The following is a 22,394-nucleotide window of genomic DNA, read 5'->3' as shown; positions in this document are numbered from 1 at the left end:
AGATAAGAATGCTCTCAGCTGCTCATTTTGTAGACACTAGCAGATGTTGACCAGTTAACACAAAATACATTAGCACAACTGTGAGCTTATCCACATCAGGAAACCTTCTCAAAATAACAAGTTTCTTTACCACATGTGTCGGATGGGCACTGACGTGCGTTTCATGGCCACTAGTGCCCCTCCCCAGTCCAGGAACCAGATGTTGTATTCCTCCTCAAAGATCTGCAAACAAATCAGGTACTGCGTGAGTGCTCCATTTCACTGGGAAGGGAAAACTCAGAAGAAGGATAGCAAAAGGCTCCATGCTTTCCTTTGCTCTGGAAAACATACCTGTCTCCAGGAATTTCCACCATCAGAAGAGATGAATACACCAACATCAGTGTAGGAAAGCTCAGAGCCAATAGTGCCTGCAACACAAACAAGTGTCAGCCATTTTTGTACAGATGAACACAGAACTGCATTTTTCCAGGAAATCAAAAGCCCTTGGCCTGGCCAGTGCTTCTTTGCTATTCTTGATTCTATTCTCATCTACAAACAACACCACGGCCAGGTGGTAAGACTGATTTACAAGAGCTGTGCCACACCAGGGAGAAACAGTATTAGCAGCTTATTTTCCCGACAGATTGCATTGTCCATAATTGCAAGCCACTAAAGGAAGACCTATTCTGGGCAAGGACCTACATACTTGAAAAGCTGTGTATGAAACCTCATGTCTATTTGGTGCATACAAATCATCAGAATTGCAGCAGAATAGTAGTTGCTGTCCCTGACTACCAGATATTTTATTCCATACACATTTTTTCTCTGAACTTGTAGTCTTTGTGCTCTGGCTGGTGAGTTGCATCCCTGTCATCTGTCAGTCTTTGTCAAGGGTAAGGTAATTACCTCTGTCTCTACTTCTTGTGTAAAGGAGAACATCCAAAGGGATGCTACTCATATGACTGAGTTTAAAGTTGAAAACCAGGCCCCACTGAAGCCCATTATTATGGAGCTAGGAAGCCTATCCAAGATTCTGTCAAAATGCTCAAACTGATCACAGAACCTGCAGCCAAATAAACAGAGTTTCTTCCTGGGTTTCCTAATTGTTTGCAATTAATGAGGACTATATTGTAATTAAATATAAGTGCCACTTGAAGGAAATCTTTTTTTGTTTAGCTATGAACCTCACCTGGGGGCAGAAACAGTTCAGAGGATGAAAGTGGACCAAATGACTTTGCAGCAGAGAGAAAGAAACTAGATTTTAGACAATATTGATTGTTCTCATTGACCTAGCTGTCCCAAATTGTGACTTTAAACTTACTGGTTACATGGTACAGTTCTTAATTTTAATTTTGTAATTTCCATTATAATGGAAAGCGTTCTGCTGACAGCCTTAGAGGGTGGGCTACTCTGCCTCCACCATGCATTAGTGAATGGATGTGCCACACATCAAAGCAATGCAACAGAAAGCTCTAGCTTGAAACAGTGTTTTTTCCAAGGTCGCTCATTTGGGGTGGCAGAGAGAACCTCAAATCTTACAGTGATATATCTTAATATAGTATAAATAATGAACTTGGACTAAATCCCTGGTCTCTGGAACCTCTGAGCATCCAACAATAGTTGCGAGAGAGAGATGCCCAAGGAAACCCCTGCACATGCTCTGAATAGGCCTTATTATCCTATTCTCTACCCTGCCCTGAGGTCAGAATCTTGCTTCTGCTTCCAGAGCTAAAATTTCCACAGTGACCAGCCTCACTAAGAAATGTAGGCCTGCTCTAAATTAATTTGTTCTCACCCCTCCACTTCCCAAAGTACCATGTGGCTCAGAGAAAAGCTACCACAATCACCCAGGAACTGTTTGGGTTTTTTTTTTTTTTTTCCTGCTAGCCTGTCAACTGTACCTTAAATCAGTGCTAGGTGGGATTCTGGTGGTATGAACATCTGTCCTATAGGAAGGAGGCAGACGTAACACTGTCAGATGCTCCATCAGAAGGCCTTCCAATGGTAATGGCCCACAGTCACCACACAGTGGTCAAACCCATAACCTCTTTACTCAAAGCTCATGAATTCTTTGCTTAGTGATCCACTCGTATACCTCCCAAATGAGACTTTTTAAAGTGGGCGTAATTTCCATGGAAGGGAAGGAGAACTAGTATTTTTCTCTTCAAAAATAGCAAAAGAGAGAGGTGGCACTCTTACACATTTATAGCATCAACAAGAACATAATAAAAACGCACTAATGAAAATGTTAATTGAATTTTTGACATTTAATGCTGGAAAACGAGAAATTAAAACCCAGATGTGGGTCGACACACTCCTGTCACCATCATGGAGTCCAAATAGCCACATTGTTGTGACAATGCTGTTTAAAAAATTTCTGGCTCAGGGAGGCAGGACAATTTAAGAAAGGCTTTTCCAACAGTGCTCAGAATATAGGAAAAGTCACACTGTCCATCTACCTAATCTTCTTCCCTGACACCAGCAAGAATGACCAACTGCTTTAAATTAAGTTACAAGAAAAAACTGCCATAGGCAACCGCACAGAAGGACAGTTCATGAGGACATCCAGGCTCACAAGGATAAATCTACTATGTCAATCTGAAGTCTGTTTAGTCCAGTGTCTTATCGTGAGTGGAAGTCCTCAAGAATTAGAAACTGACTTAAAGGCAGAAGTGTAAGTTTTGTATCATCATATTTTAAATACCAAAACTGGAAAACCAACTTTCTAAACAGGGATTTCCAGATTTTGTCAAGGAAAGAGTAAAAAGGTGAGATTCTGTTGCTACCACTTCTGTCCTCTTTTCTGTGCAAAACTGTTCCATTATTTTCTTCATTCTCCCTGTTCTTTCAGCTACATGGATCCAAGCCCCATCAAATGTAACTAACTTCCAAACAAGTCAAGGGTATTTGGCAGCTGTACAATTAAATACTAAAACCTAATTCTTCTCTTTGCAAGAATCTAACTTCTGCCCTCAGATCAAGAGTCCAAGTTTCCTATTGTTGTTGAAATGTACCACTGCAAATCAAAGAGTAAGACACAAAAAGTTTGAGCAGCCTGTGAGAGTAAGTTGCAATACTTATCCTGGAACACGTTCTCCAACACGGTGAGACATTCCTGTTATTGTGAAACTAGTGAGTGGAAACAGATGTTTATATTCCCAAGAGGTTAAGCTTTTTATTGTACAAAGCAGTAAAGCAGAAATGATATTCTGCCTTTTAAAGGTTAATTGTTAGACTGGGAAAGCATTCATCCCATGCATTGGCAGCTTGAAAAGAACCTCATTTACTAACAATTTAGATCAATGCCTAGAATCTCACTGTCCTGCTGCCTCTATTTGCTTCCTAAAAGGTTAAAGAAAAAAGGCTCTGCAATCACAGCATCATGAGTAGGTCTTGCTCCAAAGCATCCATCTAGCAAGTGTGATCTGCCAGGAGCGATGACTCCACTCGACTATGCATAGGAAGATTTGGAGGTTTAAACTAAATTATCTCGCCCTGTTTGGCCTGGATCGGTGAACTGGAAATCACATGGTGTTTCCCTTGTTGAGATACAAATGTCATGCAGGGAACCTGTCTCTCAGGTTCTGGGTTAGTCTGGCAGACATGTGGAAGCACAGAATGACATAAGAATGGAAAAAGCTGGAAGAAACAGTGTAAATTCATATAGACAATATGCTAAAATGACACGGTTGCAAGCCACTGCTAGGCTGAACAAGACAAAGGAGATAAAATGAGCCTTAGAAAGAACAGTTAAGCTATTTGGACATATTTTAGTACATGTAGGAGACTCCTTGTGAAAAGGCAGGGCAGCCTACATGCTTCAGAGGCCAGCCATTCAGAAAGCATTTTGTTAGCACAGAAGCTCCCACAGAGCTGTGGAGGTTCTGCGTATGGTTGGTAGCCCCATCCATCCTGATTAGGTTGCATGCTGTGTGCACACATGGACTGTAATGGTTGTAAGATTAATTACACTGGGTCAGCCATTGCCACTGCAAAGCATTATAGCAGGTTGCTATTAAAACATCGTGACCTGCCAAAGCACTCCTTTGCAAAACAACCCACAGTAACAATGACCCATGCGGTGTTGATGAAGTGCTGCCAGTCTGGGAGCAATGCAGTGTTGGAAGTAGGTGCTGTGCACAAGGCAGGCATTCTTGAAGTCAAGGTTTCACCTGACAGGCTTTGTGACAACTCTGCTTGCTACTCAAAAGGTGGAAGGTATGGAGATCTCCCAGGAGCACAGCCATGATTAGAGGACCTATTTTCATTCATGGTAACTCCAGTAAATGGGTAGACATCTACAGTAGTCGGTGGATTGATGTCAAGTGAGAAGAGTTAGTAATGGCAGTTGGTAATGATCCCTTGCACCTACATATGGGTTACTGCAGAGCAACAAACACCTGACAGGTATGATCTTTTTTAAAGTCAGGGGCCACATGTCTTCTCCTAGCCCATAGCAAATAGGAGTTGATGTGAAATAGCTCAGCAATTGCTGAAACAGAGCTGAAACTTTTCATATCAACAGGAAACATCTTGTATACTCTCAGGCTCCCAGCGGGGCATGAGTGGGCGATAAGAAGCACTTATGTTCTTACCTGTTGCCACCAGCAGCCCAGGAGCTGTCTCTTTGCTGGAAATGCTTCCTGAAGTATAGGGATTTTCTGAGAGTTGCAGATGTAAGTGCAATGAGCAAAAGGGCTGTTGACAGGAAACAAACAAAAGGCAGAAGCTTTAATATGCAACAAGTTAAATATCAGAGGAACCCTTGTTGACTGCACACAGATGGTCTGATCCTTCTGAAAATGACCCCTCTGTTCTCAGCACTGCTGCAAATAGCAGCATATGTTCATTTCCTGAATAGGCACCATGAAAGTAGCTGAAAACAAGAGAAGCAGGAACACTGCATTATAAACAAGCACGTCTTCACTTGTTTTTACCAATGATCTGATCTAGAGCACTTTTTCCGGAAACTTTCTTATTCTGACTTAAGTTCCATAAAAACATCAAGAAAGATGATCAGAATTTTCCATTAAAATCTATGAAGCTGTAGAAAAAGAAATCAACTTACTTAATGCCCAGTAGGTCAAGAGAAAAAAAAAAAAAAACAACAACATGGAGAGATATTAACCAGTGAAACTCCACTTCTTTGAAATACAGGGGTTACAGCCTATTGTAAAAGGGCTGTTCACTGAACGGTGTTTAATTATGGCAGTAAGACAAACCTGAAGTTCTTGTTCTGTAAACTGTGCCCCATTTTGGAGCACCTGGACTCTGCAGTTCTCTGACTGGCAAGAATCCCTCCCACCCAGATTCAGTGCAAGTTTTTTTAACCCAGTGATTAATAAGCAGGCATGAAGGAGTCATTTGTGCTGTGGAAGAGGTCTGTCACTCACCTGCTGGCAAACTACAGGTTCCCCTCTTAGATTAGTGTCTGGTGCCTGCAGTAAATGCCAGTCTCTGCCCTTGTTGTAGGTAATGAAAGTCTTAATTTGGTCATCTATCTTCTTGTTAGCCAGGAATATGCCTTTGATCCCTGCTACCTAGGAAAAATGGAGAGAGATGAAAAAATACATCTGAAGAACGGGCCAAAAGTAAGGCCCATCTGAGCACTCTCAGGAGTGGAAGGTCTCCGAAAAAAACAATAAAGTCATTTCAATCCAGCCTTCAAAGACTGTGAATGCATTACATATACATCTTGATGATGCCTTCACAGCTGAATAGCCTCATGCAGTCTCTTTCTCTCTCTGGAAGTAAAAAACAAGGATGTTCACAGAGCAAATCCCTAGGAAACAGACAACTTTTGGATTTTCTTGAGTGCTTGCAGACAGGCTGATGATGGGCTTGAAGGTACAGCATGCACCATGTCACACATGGTTGCTGCGAGCCTGAGGATACGGTCTGCTCCACTCCCTCCCCAGATTGCCATAACTTTGGAGACAGCAGGTCACATCAGAAGCAGTGTGGGATCCTTTTGTATTGGTCTTTCTTTTTCTTTTACACAAAAGATGGAAATCCCAAACGTGTTGAAACACTGATGTTCTGCAAACTTGATGTCTTCGCTTCCCTTCCACTCCTAAATTCTGTCAAAATCAACCCGGGTGTTCCAAATGTTTTGATTTTTGTCAGCAGCACCCATTATGGCAGAATATGCTCCTGACAATATGTCCCCAAGAAGATTTTGTGTTGAATCTGGTTTCCGTTGCACAGCTGTGAAAGTGAGGCGGGAAGAAGGAACTTGCTGTATATCTGCAACTTCCTGGCAACAACCAGGATAAAAATCCTTCCACTCTAAAGCCCCTTGAGTGAACTGACCTTGGAATGACTCTGTGAAAATCTCTATCAGCATTTAATAGTAAAGAGTTCATAATACACAGCTAGGAAATACAGAGTTTTCCAAGGAATTGGAGACAATGCATGTTTATTGTAGCTGGTTCATCACAATAAAGTAATATATCATTTTTCAGGGGCAATAAAATGTATTTAACTAGGTGAAAATAAAATGGAAAGTCTATTCTTTGTACTGATCCATGTGTTATTTTTCAGTTTTCTCTCATTGTCTTAAACTACCCGGATTTTTATGAACAAATTGATGATGTTGTTAAATAGCCATTATTCTGGCTGAAATAAGTAAACGTAATCCTAACTTCTATATGTAATTGCAAAAACATTTCTCCATGTGACAATAGAACTTGGGATCCCAAGTGAGCCTGCAACCACTACTATTAATATTACCAATTAGTTGCTTGTTGCTGGCAAAGCACTGAGCCCTGAGCCTTAGAAGATCTTCCATCCAACACGTTATGACACACCAAAACCAGAATGCTCTGAAGAAACCAGGAACTGGAACAACTGCTCTGAATGGACTGGTTTTGGCAGAAGAATGAGAATGGAATATGATTCAGAATAGAAGTTATCCAGCTGTTAACTCCGAACAAATGGCACCTATAAAATGTTGCTTAGAATTCATAAACTGCTCAGGGCTCATGAAGGTGGAATCACATTCCCTGCCTGCGAGCAGGTGTCTCTATGTGTCCAAGGGGAAAAACAGTATTTTGAGTCCTTCTTTAGACATCCGCATTAGGATGAGAAAGTATAACAGCTTTCACTTTTGGAAATGCCACATAGCTAACCAGCTATTGACTTGAAAGTAATCAGTTATCACACCTATATCAAAATGCATGGCATCTATTCCCACATGAGCCAGCTCAGCATCAAATCCAATAAATGCCCCTGGGCTGATCCCAAAACAAATGAAGATCCTGGAGGGCTGGTAAGGGATTTATACTTGCTTGAACTAGCAAGCAGTTGATGTTCTTTGTAGGGTGACCTTTACTACATACCTCATAAAGGTCAATGATAATATTTCCCTCCAGTCCTCGACTGCTTTTCACGTTTTCCAAGGCCAGGGTGAAGTACACCCCTCGGGTGTCCGAGATATACAGGTTGTATGTATCGTTCTGGTTCCACTCTTGAACAGCTGCAAACACCTGATTCTCATCTGTGCTGATAATATGCATGTCCTGTTAGAAGAAGACAAAAGGCCTATTACTGAGGATCTCTGTATTTCATTGCCCTTTGGGACATGTAGTAATTACTATGACTTATGAAAGAATGGAGATGGAGCATGAATTATAGGTACGTTAAACAATTTTCTGTTAGAGCAAGCCAATAAATTACCACCATTGTGACTTTTCTATATTTCCTTTTTTTAATGATCACCAGCTGGGCGAAGGGTTTTTGCTTCCTTCATTTTTGTTAGCTTCAAGGAATTTCATCCAGATTCATTTTTAATTTATAAATTTGAAAGTCAGTTTTATCACCCATGGAAGATTCACAACCTTGGAGTCTGGAGTCCTCATAGTCACTAAGCAGGATGGTGTAGTACCAGGCTAAAAGCAGTGACAATTTCCATCCACATACTGAACTAATGTGTTTGTGCTTCCAACTTGTAAAGAAGCAGTTTAAAAATAACCCTGGATTTCACATTTATTTGAGGCTGAAGTATGTGGATCAGTTTGAGCTAATGCTGGGAGTGATTTTTAATAACATACTTTTCTATTGAGAATTTGTCTGAGATCTATTACCTACTACCTACAGGCTAACAAATAATCTATCCACTAACATGTTGGTTTCCTGATTCCAACCAAGATATGAAGGTCCAGCAAGGGTTTCTCCATTTAGTCTTAATATCAAAGAGATTCGACAGTGAAGTTTCTCAGTTTAAAGCAGATTCATGGAAAATGGTTTCCAGGGGGATAATGAGTATTGAGGCACTTGATTCTTGCCACCATTGTTGAACAAACTAACACTAGTTCAGCTAGAGGCAAAATCACTGTGGTTATGTGGGACTTCATTTATCTATTTGTATCTATTTAAAATTTCCCTAAGGTGCCAAGGAGCCTCGATTAATTTCTTGCACTGTTTCTGCATCAAGAAACCATAATTCTGAAAGTCTCCCAAAGGATGGAGTGACCTAATTTTTGGGAAGAATATCTGGAGCAAGATCAGCTCAATACCTCCCTCCTGCCTAGGAGGCAACTTAGTCTTCTATTTGAGATACCTAGATGAAAAGTTGGAGTTGATCAGATGGGGCTATTTCTATTAGACATAACAGACCCTATCAGGATGGGACGGTGAGAAAAAACATTTGAGGATCTAATTCTGTCCCAGTGACTGCAATCAGTGAGAGACTGCCATTTCCCTCAATGAGGGAAAAATAAATCAGGAAGTTTTTTCTTGTCCAACAGCTCTAATTCTCTAAAGATTAAGTACATACCCAACCTATTCCAGCAGTGTGAAAATAAAGCAAAATACCCAATTACTTCAATCTGTTTTGACCAGTTGCAGTAAAAATATTGCATTACTCTATTGCCAGCTTCACATATGTACAGCTCCAGCAGAGTTCATTAATCTTCAGCTGACAGGATAGTTATTACTGTACAGCAAAACTGTTCTAGTGACTAAGGGCAGCATAAACAAGCCTCCTTTACATGGCTAGAAGACTTTGCCATGAAACCTAGCTTGAAAGTACTTTTGATTTTCAAATGATGTAAGCATCCCTGGTTTTATGCTATGTACCAATTCCAAACCAGGACCACCAACTAACGTCTTATAACAGGCCAGCAGCCTGTGACTGAGTTAGTCAATAAAACAGAATGATCATAGGGCAGTCAATCTCACTATCCACTTGTATTTTTAATGAGTGATGGCTTTCAAGGACAATCCATAAAGGTGGGAGCATAAATAATGTTTTTCTCCTGAAAAATGTCAGTAGCGTCTTCAAAAGTTAATGTGTGGTCAGACATTCTGAATACCAAACCACCACCATGGAATTACAAACAAAATAAACCATATATGTGCTATGCAGGTGTCAATACACTGTGGACTGTGATCAACCCCGATGGGAAGAAGTTGAAGGGCAACATGAGGAGTTTCAGGTGCAAATTTCTCACAACTCTCAAGTTTGCAGGTACAAGTTGAAGCAAATATGCCTTATCTGCTAGACTGCAGATATCCTGTAGGCAATCAGAAGGGTAGAGATCCAGCCCACAAGGCAAACCTAACCAATTATCTTACAATTATCCCACCAAAATTTTCACTTGTGGGAGGAAGGGGAGAGGCATTACTGTTGATTATCAGCTCTCTATGACAGTAGCCTCAACTGCCATCCTGAAGCTACAAAGAGCAACAGTGGTCTTGGCTGCTGATGATGCTCCCCAGAAACTTGTACCCAGGCAAGGTGCTGGAAAGGTCAGTCCTTTCTGTTCTACAGAATCCCAAGCAATGACTACACTATGGAATCTGTGTATAATTCCAGGGACATACTCTCCTTGCTCAGGCTTGCAGGGCCTGATCTGGTAGAAAGCTATGGCCTGAGAAGGTGAATCCAGGCACAGTTGTGTGAGAAGTACCAACTTCCCTCTCTCCCAGGTTTGCCAGCCAGTGTTATTCTTAGGCCATCTCAGTCATCTCCTAAGCAGCATTCACACCATGGTTCTGTGTGTTCAAGGCATTGGTAAAGGGAGCCAACTCTGCCTCCATGACCTCTTGGCAACATCCAGCCACAGGCTGAAGACACTGGAGCTGCTATACCCTGTGCTTCTCCCATCGTACAGGGACAGCAGTAGCAGCATCCTAACCATTCTCCAGAACCCTCAGTATCACAGCCTGGGTACTAGACAAATCATTAATAGAGAACAGAGTAGGGCTGGTAGGAAAGGTGTTTATAGAAGACTAGTCAAGGAGAAGTTGGTTTGAGGTCTGTTCTGAGATACCTGTTCATTCCCATTTGCTCTTTACAGAGGAAAAAAGAAACTGTTCTTCCTAAACACTCACTAATCAAAGGCAAGGAGAGGTAAAGATCCCAAATCTGTATTTAAGAACAATCATTCAAGTAGCACAACAAATGGAGCTCCCCAGAGAGGAACCCCATTGAGGTGCTTCACCACTGGGCAGGCTGTGCTATTCAAGATATTACATCTCTGTGTTCATAAATGGTACACTCACCTTAGGAAGAGAGTATTTGGGCAATTTAATCTGTGCGAAAGGCTCCCGTCTGTATGACACATAGTAATTTGCTCTTCCACCAGCTGTCACCTGTGGAAACACCAAAAGAAATCGAGTGATGACCCTTCTAAAACCCCCTGTGCTGACACCTCTAAGAGGGTTTGACAACCTGTCTTACAGATATATTTTCTATGACCTGCACAGCTGTCCCTAAAAACATCTGTATTACACCAAAGAAATTCCAGACTTGAGAGGGCTGGAGCATTAGTTATTTAGGCTGTTCTACTGAACTTTCCATTTTGTCTTTTATGCTTCACATCCAGCTTGATTTTAACATCTCGAGAAAAAGGGAAAAGAGGGCATAAAGTTTAAGGTAGTGAGTAGAAGAAAGAAGATGATCTGGTTTCACTACATGGTTCCAGCATGACTACCTTGGGCAAACCATTTAAGGGCTCTATGCTTCTGTTCCTCTCCTGTAAGGAAGAGATAACACCTCTTTTCTCTGCTGCTTCTCAGCCTTGTCTGTTTGTGCTCCGAGTTCCTTGGGGCCAGGGTTGTCTTCCAATAACCTTTTACAGTGACTAAGAGAAGAGATTCACGTGACCACCATTTAATGCAAAGAGTAAATGCAATGAATGCATTCTTGGAAAGCTAGAGCTAAGCTCTGAGATGCTCCTAGTTACTATAAAACTGGTTTATCTGAAATCATATTGTGTCTGAATGAGGATGTGGGGGGAACTGATAGGTATCCAAACCTGAGGTTTTATGGACTGAACAAGCTGTAAAGGCTACACATAAATGCCATGCAACAATGAAATCTAGCCCTGACAATTTATAAAATATGGGATTTTAAACCTGTCACTAGTCACTCCTGCTGTGGATGCTCTTTCTGGTATCATTTCAGGCCTTCCTACAGTAAGGCTTACATCAGTGAATTTCCTATATTCTGCTGTTGTGCCAGTCTTGCAGGTTTTAAGATAAAACAATACACAAAACACTTTCTATTACATGGAATGTAATTTTTTTTGCTTCTTAAGTTTCCAATAAAGCTAACAGAAAGGTCCTAGATTCTCTCCTAGATATACTTCCTTTTATCTGACAGTGATATTTCAGAATGAGCTTACATGGTACATTGCTATAGCATCAATTATATCATCAGTAACGATATTACCTCTAGATAGTGGCTTTCTTCCCTAGAGAAGCTGTCATTCAAAGGACACGATATTACTGGTCATGAAATCTGATATCTAATCAACTCCAGATAAGGCTTTTCTATTGACAGTTTGAAGAACTGGAAAGAAAGCAAGGTTTAGAAATAGGATAGGCTTCTACACTAAGACTTCCCCTTCTGCTTGTTCACCATTTTTACTTGTGAAGTTATCACAGTTACATTTAGTACTCCCAAAAGAAAAACAAAAAACAAAACAACCACCATTATACCATATACCATATAAGAAGGCAGAAAAATTACCCATATCCCAAACAAGCTCCATACAGACAGTATATAGCCAAAGTCAAGAGGAAACATAGCCAGGAAAATCTAAAGCGATTTGCCTAGAGTATCAAAACAAGGCTGCGGCAGAGGCAGGGAAAGAACATGAGTCACTTGACTCTCACTTCATATAAGTGCACTGTGGACTGGCACAGTAGCATTTTGGGGGTCTGCACTCCAGCTGTGAGGATGGTGAAAGGGCTGTGAGTGTTATTTCTGAAGGACATCTTCCCTATCTAATATTGCCTTATCAAAATCTTGTTTTCACAGGAGAGAACAAACCATGCAGTTGATTCAAGCTGAGCCCAATTCAAATGCAAAAATCCGTGTTTGCAATATCACAGAATAGTTTGGGTTGGAAGGGACCTTTAAAGGTCATCTCGTCCAACCCCTCCACAATGAGCAGGGACATCTTCAAGTGGATCAGGTTGCTCAGAGTTCCATCTAGCCTGGCCTTGAATGTTTTCAGGGACAGGGCATTTACTACCTTTCTGGGCAACCTGTTCCAGTGTTTCACTAGTGGTAATTGTATCTCTTGTTGCCCAAAGGACCCCACACTCCTAGGTCATATCATCTAAACAGCACAGGGAATATTTAACTATCTCCTCTTGGTGATATTTCTGACCTCCACTGGAAGATTCAAATTCTCAAATGATACCACTCTGTCACATGAGCTCATTTTACATCACTCATGATTTCAGCACCAGCTCTAATTTGTACCAGAGTCCAGATAGGACTGAACGTGTCCACTGACTACTTGTAAGGATTCTGGGTTCAAGATCCACTTCTTCTGATGGGCTGAGACAAGATGATCAACTCATCTTTAAGATGCTGACATGAATATTTACATACTTTGTAAATGCTGTGATGTCTAATTAACACTGGGAACAGTACACTATCTTCAACTCAATCATATGAACATAAAGTAGCAGGAGTATCAAGCGGTTATCAAATTCTCCCTCTGTACCAACAGTGGATCTACTTCACGTCTGCCACACTCAGAAAGATTTACGTAGGTTTTTGGCTTTATGCCACTGAAAAATGGTACCTGGAGGTTTTTTTCTGTTTGGATTTTATTGTTTGTTTGTTTAAGGCAGAAAGGTAGGGTTCAAACACTATTCAAGTTCACTATGCATTAGCTAAACTCTGTTCCAATCCTCTACCTGGACTAAGTAACCTTGACAAAGGTTTAGAAATAGAAATCTTTGTTGTCTGTGGTATTTCTGAGCCAGTTAATATGAAGCCACCCACAATTCTGTTGGCAGGAGCTGTGTGAAGCTTCTCCTAGCCAGGACCTCATCTTCGCATGAGTTACATCCATGGTTACAACAGTTCCAAAAAATTATCATGCCTTCAATAAAGTTTTGGCAAGCACTGTGCTAACGAATGAATTTTAAGGCCCAACTTAATTTATTTTGATGAACTTTTCCTATGAGCAAACTATCCAACACTGTAAATCTCAGAGATTATGATAGTGTTTTGCCCTCTAATGCCTCCTTTTCGTTCACATTTGATGAATGTCACCCAATTATTTGCTGTGAGCTTTTCTGTCATGCTCAGTACAGAATTAGCGGGGTTTGTCTTTTTCTTCCCCCTTTGCTAATGACTGGATCGCTTATCTGTTTTTCTGCATTTCTATTTTATGTGCTTAATTGGGCTCCTGATCAGTGGAAATGATTCAATGTGTTTGTCACTAAACACATCTATCTTTCCTAACCTGTGTTCCTACTTTCTCCCTCCATTAATGATATACTACTCTAATAGTTGCATATTTTGTTTCAAGACAAAACTATGGTCTCTCATCATTTGACACTTAAAAATAGAAACATTAGAAGTTTCTCTTTAAGAGCCCTGAAAGTTTCAATATTCTGTCTTATCTCCCCTTCCAGATAGAGCACAGCAAACATATAGAAGACAACAAATATATTCACAAGGCTGCAGAGAATTATAAAAAATCTGACATGGAATCCATTCATCTCCTTAATTTCTGCAACATGTCTAGAAACACACTAAGCCATTTCTCATGTTAATGACTGAATGTGAAGGGTGAGTGTCATGAGGATGGAGCCAGGCTCTTCTTAGTGACAACCAATGATAAGACAAGGGGCAATGGGTGCAAACTGCAACATAGGAGGTTCCACTTAAATATGGAAAGAAACTTCTTCACGGTGAGGGTGACAGACATTGGAACAGGCTGCCCAGGGAGGTTGTGAAGTCTCCTACTCTGGAGACACTCAAAACCTGCCTGGACGCACTTCTGTGTCACCTCATCTTGGTGTTCTAGCTCCAGGGCAGGGATTGGACTAGATGATCTTTCGAGGTCCCTTTCAATATCTAACATTCTGTGATTCTGTGAAGGGCAGGTTTTGTTTATCCTTTTTTTCTTAGATAGATGTTCTGCTTAACTAAAAACCCATGTACTGTCTAAAAGAGTTCGGAAAGCAAACAGAATGAGTTATGAGGTCCCAGAATGTAAAGACATCCCAGATGATGTCAGGAACTGTAGACCACAGTGTGCCAGGCTTCATTCTCATTTTCCTGGCTAGCTGATGCTGGGACCCGTAATTTCCAATGTATGGAAGGTATTCATGTAACAAATATGGAACTACTAAATTTCTGAAGCAACCCTGGGCTAAGAAAGACCCCTCCTCTCTCCTGTTGCTCAAAGAACTCACAGAAAGCCTAAAGGAACATGCACTGATACTGACAATTAAACATCATATATTAGAGGCACAGCCTTGGTGAAGAAACAGCGACAGTGTGCAGATAGTGGACACTTCCTAAGCTAATGGCTGAGAGAGAATAGAGGGCTCTTTTCTACACAGTTTATCAGCCTGAGTGGTTTACAAAAATAACAATCACTTGCCCTGCACAGTTATTGGAATGGGTCATCTACTTTTTACACTGTTGATAATGTTCAAAGCAAAAGAGAATTGATAATAACACGGATCAACCCACAATGACCAGACATGTTTAGACATTTGTGATTCCTGTAATTTACCTCTCACTTCAAGCAGAGTAAATGGTGACTCAGTCCATTACAGAACCAAATTTTCAACTTCCTCATTAACAGTAAGTCTTTTGATGTTATTTACAATAAACCCCTCAATTTTTCCTGGGGTGACTTCCCAGTAACATGAAATGAGTTGGTAGAAGATAAGAGATGAGATGCACTGTGTCAGCATTGTAACAGCATCCTGGATCTGTGCTCTCCACCTCCACAGGGTGCCCTGGCATCCCTCCTCACTGCCTTAACCTTAAGTTACCCTTTCTCCTTTGTGTGGGCATAAAATCCCCTAAATCAGATTGTAGATTAAAGCATGGGGAAGTGACAGGTTAAGCAAGCAGGCTGCTGTGCTCACACCTTTAGTGAGGGACTGTGGTTCTCTTCAGAACCAGATAGGCCTTGCACAGGTTTGCCAGCATGAGGATTGAAAACTTGTGTCTCCTCTCCCAAACCCTACTGCAATGCCAACTCACTAGAGATTCAGGACATGAGGAAGAACAAGCCTAATATAGTGTTCTTCCTTCTTGATTATCCACTGTGGCCAGGATAAACAATCTTCCAGATATTTCTGTGTACTGAGCTTCTCCTCTGACCCAGCATAAATCACATAATGACAGGTACCATCTAGTCGGAATTGTCTCCCTGGGGTTTTCATTAATATCATATGCACAGTCATTAAAGCAATATGCAATTCCCCAAACGTGAGGAGATATGTCTCCCTGTGCTGCAGAGACATACAGATTAGTGTTTCTGTACCTCAAGCTGCCTGGTAAATTCAGCAGGCTTTGAAAACATGCCACTTCTTGGAGTCTCAGACCCATCACTGAAAATTTGATAAGACAAAGGAGCATTTATTATACTGATCAGTCCCTGTTCATTTCCCTCTCCCCTCAGAGCTATGATGGGACAGAGTATTCTCAAGAGGATATATTGGACCTGTTTCAAAAGCAACTCCTGCAGATAATGTGCATGGTTACACCAAAACATGAGCAAAGTTAGAGCTGCAAATGCAGATTGCCTACACAGAAACCAACTTAACGAGGAACGTGGCTATACACATTAAATCTCCTTTTGAAGGATTTCAGAGCAAACATATGAGTCTGCCAAGGTAATCCTTTATATCTTCTGCTGTCGACACTGCTGATAAATCAGAGAACATGAAGGGAAGGGAGAAAGTGATGAAAGAAAGTAAAGCACAAAAAACCCTAGAAAAAAAAAATATAAATAAATAAAGGAAAATGCTAATCATTTTTTAATCAACAGATATTTAAGTTCAAGTTCAAAATCTGATATTTGGCACAGCAAAGATGAAACAGTTGTGGAAATGGATGAAAAGAATCCAGCAGTGAAAAGGAAAATAGATAACTACTTATTGCCTGTCTTGCTTTAAGAGGAGCTTTTAACTAGCACCTGGGATGCACTTTCTTTCATCTGTATGGATTAATTTCCCCCACTGGAGTGCTGTCCAGCATTTTAAATAGGGGCAAGACAAGATCAGCTGTAGCAGGCATTATTCACCAGTAAAACAGGTGTAATCATGTTCATCATTTAAACGTCTTCATCCTATTAGTTTCATAATAAGCTTTTAATGATTTCTTCAATAAAAGACTCAAAGACAAAACCCTACAAGTTGGAGAGCGTTCCATTGTCCCGCCAAGCCGTTTTCTCTACCATCGATCGCAAAGATAAAAATCAATCGTAGCTAAGCAGGGTGAAGTTAAAAATAAATTGCATGGATTGATTTCTGTTAAGACCTTTGGCTCCTAGTTAAAAAATAGAGGAAAGAAATTTATATTTGAACACGGTGTATTTAGCTTCTATGAAAATAAAGAGAAGGCTCTATACCAGGAAATCAAAGTTTAATTTCTTCCCTCCTACCTTGTTTCACTGCTGAGAAGTTTCACATTGGGGGAAAAAAAAAAAAAAAAAAAAAGAAGCAGCAGCAGCAGCAGAAAATTTACTACTTAAGTTATTAAATTGACAGCTTGAGAACTGAGGGGTCAGGAATCCATATGAATTGGCATAATCTCAGCTGTGGCTGCTGCTTGAAGTCTACTCACCTGATAACTGACTTCGATTCAGCAAATGTGCTCATTTAGCCTAGCCTTAAATACCCAATAAATCTGAAACATACACTCATGTCCTACCAGACATAAGCACTTCTAAGTTTTCCTGAACAGCCACAGTTAAAACCAATAATAGTAACAAACTACTTCTCTGAGCTAAGCTTAAACATATGTAGCTTATAGACTTATAAACTTCTTTTCCCCTTTGTAAAACCTCAAAGAGAAATAAATGTTCCCCCACCCCAGCTCTAAAGCTATAAATAATAAAGATTTTTCTTTGTACTGAGTTAGGGAAAAAAAAAAAAAAAAGAAAAAGTTCTCATAAACATATTCACTTTGATAAAAAACTGAATATGAATCAGATTTTTTTTTCCAGGCATTTTCTAGAAAAGCCATTTTCTGCCAAACTACTTCAGCTGAAATTTTTAGACACATTTTGGTGAGACTCCAGGCATCCAAAAAAGGCAACATTATCCACGGGTTCTGTAAGAAGCTATCAGCGATTGTGAGCAAATAGTGACAACTACGTATGTTTTAATGAGACTTCCTGATGCAAAAGATGACTGAATTGGTTCAACAGCTTTTGGCAGAAGTGTTTGCTCCTCAGCCAGAGGAATTATTCAGATATGTATTGTAAGAGTCCCACTTAGCTGCAACACGTAACATCTGGAGAAATTCTAGGTTTGCCCCTTCTCACTCATGCTAGTAAGTGGACTGAGACACTGCCCTGCTGTGCAACTCTGAATTAAGCAGAAGTCTTCTAATTGCAAAGTTACTTGGAAGGGTGTAAGAGAGACAGACGCATGGTCGGTATCAAAGAAGAGAGAGCATTTTGACTTAAACTCTTCACTTTCTGCATGGATTTCCTGCCATCTATAAGAACTGTAGCTGGTCCCACACTGCTACCTGTGCAAGCTGTGAGTAATCACCATCCCCTCCTCCTCAATGGCAGTGCCACAGGCTCCATCTTGTTCAGGATTGTAAACCACAGCCAAGACTCACTCTGTTCTCAGCTTCCCTCATGCTCCTTCTTTCATCACATCAACCTCAAAAAATAGGGTAACCACCAGAGCAGCTTAGCTTTTTGGACATGAGACCATCATAAGTTCCAGCAGAACCTGACCTCAAGGAATCTGGAGTCAAGATAAAGCTGTACAGTGCCCAGGGTTCCCAGGAAACAGAATAATAAATGAAACGGCATAGAAAGCTGCCAAGAAAGCTTACCAAGAGGAGAAATGGCAGGAGAGGCCAGGTGAGAGACAAAACCCTCTTAGAAATTTCAGCCAGCAGTTAAACACCTTGATAAATCATACTGCAGGAGTGAAAAAGGGAGTGAAAAGTGGAAAGTGATAATGTACTGCCATGGTTAATGGTGCAAAGAACTTCCCATGTAAAGTGGAAATGGAGTAGTCTGAAGCAAACAGCCAGGTGTTTTCAATCAGAGCTTGCAGGTTTTGTTCCTTGTCCTTACAAGGTGAGACCACCAGCCAATGGTAGATCTCAGTGTTCATCTCCAAAGGCATTTGTTTGGCCTGGTGGAGAAAACTGGCATCACCGTCAAATTCAATCCAGGTATTAGCTTCTAAATCTCAGAGGAGTCTTCCCTGCCCAGTAGCTTTGTCACTGCCATAGAAAGTACTGAACATCCAAGCTGCATTTCAGATCAACTTCAGCTGCACTTCTGTTGGGATGGCAGACTCTGCACCATCTCAGAGAAAAATAAAGACATAAAAAACAATCAAGATAGGTATTGATCGCCCATCCATACATCTCTGCACTGTCTTACAGCCCATTCAAAGCAAAAAGACTGAAGTTACCCTGAAGGTCTCCAAGTGCTGACAGAGATAGAAGCTCAAGGGAGGAATGGAGACAGCGTTAACTAAATGCTGAGCTAGACTGGGATGACCTCCGGGAGGAAAGCCACCCGCTGAAGGGTTTACACAATGAAAACACAACAAGATTAATAGAGAGGAAAAAATATTTTATAAGACCTACATCTATAGCTAGAAAAAAAAAGAAAGGACAATTTTCAGATACCAAATATTTCCTCAATTCCCTTAGGATCTCTTGAATGTGCCAAAAAGCTCATCTGTCCCTTTTCTAACTCTATCAATTCCAACCCCGTAAAAAATGCTACTTCTCCCTGTAAACTTTGTCTCACCTCCTTAGGCTACCAACACTACAACAGCAGTACTACCAGCAGTCTTCATGCTACACATTTGGAAGGGTTTCACCATGATTATTGCCCTTCTCCTGATACTTAAGAGATTTGTGTGCAAATACAGTCCTTTCATGGCTTTGTCATCAGGCCCTGCTGGCAGCCAAGCTCATTCAACACAGGACTCCAGACATGCAGCACAATCACTGAGCTATTGCACTTGAGATAGTTGCACATAAACTTTTTTGGCCCAGGCCCTCTTCCTTCCCTCTAATCAGTGATGACATCTTCTCATGCTTTCTTGCATTTTCAGTGGACCTTTTTTATCTATTGGCAGGGAAACACAGAGATCATTCCTGACCTTCTCTTTAGTCTTTAAACAACAAAGTAGTACTGATTTTATTTGTTTACTTAAAGAAAAAAACCAAGTTTTTCTCCAAACAATGCCTTCTCACTCAAACCAGAACTTCCTGAAAAATAATCCCCATTTTCATTAAAGCGTATTGCATTTTAGACTTTTTTCAGCAACCTAGGCAACTCCATCAGAAACTCTGATACAAGACTTGCTTGAAAAATATTTTCCCCAGAATTGTCTCTGTGATTTACTTTTACCATAGAAATTCTCCAAAATATCAATGCAATAGATTAATACAAAAACTAAACAACTATCCTTGATTCCTGGATTTTATCTCTGCACATGGGAACACCAGAGTATTTCAGATAATTGTCAGGAAGTCAAATCTTATAGGCAGTTGCAGGTTATATCTGCACCTATGCATAGAAAGTGATACTATCTCAGTAGTGAGTACTCAAAGACATCAATAAGAAAAGGTGTGGTACAGCTATAGAAAAAGGTATATTACAGCTGTAGAGAAAGTATGGGCTCCACTACTGCACAGCTATATAACTGACCACAAGCGACATTGACCTTAATGGCAAAGTTGCTCATTGAATTAGCTCCTTTTTGGTACAGAAAATAAATCCTGATATATTCCAAGGTTTTCTCACAAATAAATGACCTGCTTTGCAAACTGTATGAATTTTAAGCATTAAACATTACAGAAGACAATGATACTGGCTCCTGGCTACATCACAGCAATCCTGTGAACTGAATGAAAACTTATACATACAGAAGGCAGATTTTCTCTTAATATACCTATTTATGCAGAATTATCCAATCTTAGTGATGAATTAGGCATCCTTAAATAACAATTGATCAATCAAATAGAAAGTCAATCAATAAATTCGGAGTGATCACCTACTGTTTTATACATAAGAATTCTTCCTACTCTCTCAGTAGCTATTTCTTCCTTCTTCATTACTTTTTACATTTTTCATCATGTGCTATGTTATTTATCTCTTTTGCTTGGTAACCAGGTCCTCATCTTTTCATACCTTTTTCATGGGCAAGATTTTTCAAGCATAGGATCATTCTCATTTTCTCTCTTTGCACTGCAATTCTGCAAGTTCCTTTCAGAACTGCTGCACAACATGATAGGGAATCATTGATTTATAATGGCACTGTAACATTTTCCATTTTCTTCTTTCCCCCATGCATTATGCACGTTTCCTTTGAGTCCACAGTTACATAGGTTAATTCTTCCCAAGAATCTTAGACTACAGGCTTGTTGATCAAATTAATTAGATTGGATATTAACTAGTAAATTCTTGTATGCAGATAATCTAACACATTGATATTAACAGCTGGGATTCATCTTTCTTAAGTTCGGCTGTCAAAAAGTTAAGGGTCTTCTCTAAGCTATATTTAAGTTCCTTCTAATACTACTTAGAAGGGCATATTCAGAGACAGACCTATATCATCCTGCAATAGGTACAACAGAAGAAAATAAATTTCCCTTGATGATGATCTGATGATCTGATGATCTCCACTCGTTTTAGAGGAACACAGACTACTGGGTTAGACTGAAAATCTACTGTTTTCATGGCAAAAGTTAAAATAAATTAGTTCCTCTCTCTGCTCCACAACATTACTTCTGATTTGTTCCAGCACAGGCAGATCAGAACTCATGCACCCATCTTTTACACAGCTATTAAACCTCACCAGGTTCTTAACATTTAATTTTATATTTATTTATTCATCTCTGTCTAATATTTGAAATTCAAAAGAGCTGGCTCCTGTATTTCTGTCCAAGATTATCCAGACAGAATGATACGTATGAGACACTGCACTCACAGTGAATCTGACACATTCCATAATAGGCAGCTACACTGCATGGCTTGTGAGACTAATACACCCAGGACATATCAGCACTCCTACATACGTACTGAGCTCTGCTGGTTTTGACTAGATTAGAGTTGATTTTCTTCATAGTAGCTAGTATGGGGCTGTGTTTTTGATTTGTGCTGAAAACAGTGTTGGTAATACAGAGATATTTTTGCTTTTGCTGAGCAGAACTTACACAGAGTCAAGGCCTTTTGTACTTCTCGCACCACCCCCCAGCAAGTAGGCTGGGGGTCCACAAGAAGCGGGGAGAGGCCATAGCCAGGACAGCTCACCCCAGATGAACGAAGAGATATCCCACACCATATGACATCATGCTCAGCATATAAAGCTGGGGTGAGAAGAAGAAAGGAGATGACATTTGGGGTGACAGTGTTTGTCTTCCCAAGCAAGCATTACGTGTGATCGAGCCCTGCTTTCCTGGAGATGGCTGAACACCTGCCTGCCCATGCGAAGCAGTGAATGAATCCCTTTTTTTTGCTTTACCTAATAATACACTTTCAGCTCAGAGAGGTGTGTTCTGTGAATCTGCCATGCCTGAGTGTTACTCAAGAACTACACGGACTCAGTCCATGCTCAGTTTCTGCAGCTGCTGAAGACAAGCTGCTGGACAGTCAGAAATCCTGCAAGCATGATGCAAAAAAAGAGGGAAAGTGACAGATAACCTGCAAAAGGGAAAGTCTCCTGCCTAACACAACAGAAATCTTCAGTGTGTATATTTAACATTTTTTAAAAGTGCGGGTATATAAATTTCAGTTCAAACACCCATTAAGCTATAAGAAAACATTACTAGGGACAGGGAAATATTACATATACATATATGTTTATGTTTGTATACATTGAAGCAATTAGCAGCTATTAGCTTGAGCTGCTCACTGCTAATTTGAGGCAGAGGAATGTGCATATGAGGCAGATGCCCTCACTGCAAGCACAATTTTCTAAAC

The 22,394-nt window shown here is 40.4% G+C and overlaps 1 protein-coding gene across 1 annotated transcript in view; it reads right to left on the bottom strand.

Moving 5' to 3' along the window:
* SORCS3 (sortilin related VPS10 domain containing receptor 3) overlaps window positions 1-22,394 on the bottom strand; it is a gene marked incomplete at its 3' end in the record, with an annotated part of 288,234 nt that overhangs the window by 58,918 nt on the left and 206,922 nt on the right. The window contains exons 8-13 of the mRNA XM_082053085.1: window positions 10,486-10,575; window positions 7,320-7,499; window positions 5,373-5,519; window positions 4,575-4,677; window positions 331-407; window positions 131-222 (exon numbers count right to left, since the gene is read on the bottom strand). Of these exons, the coding sequence (XP_081909211.1) occupies window positions 131-222; window positions 331-407; window positions 4,575-4,677; window positions 5,373-5,519; window positions 7,320-7,499; window positions 10,486-10,575 (689 nt within the window). The remainder of the gene's footprint in view (window positions 1-130; window positions 223-330; window positions 408-4,574; window positions 4,678-5,372; window positions 5,520-7,319; window positions 7,500-10,485; window positions 10,576-22,394) is intronic.

The sequence above is a fragment of the Streptopelia decaocto genome, assembly GCF_964273445.1.
Source record: "Streptopelia decaocto genome assembly, chromosome: 5".
NCBI lineage: Eukaryota > Metazoa > Chordata > Aves > Columbiformes > Columbidae > Streptopelia > Streptopelia decaocto.
Note: the sequence above shows the minus strand (reverse complement) of the source record. Positions and strands in the feature narration are given on the sequence as shown.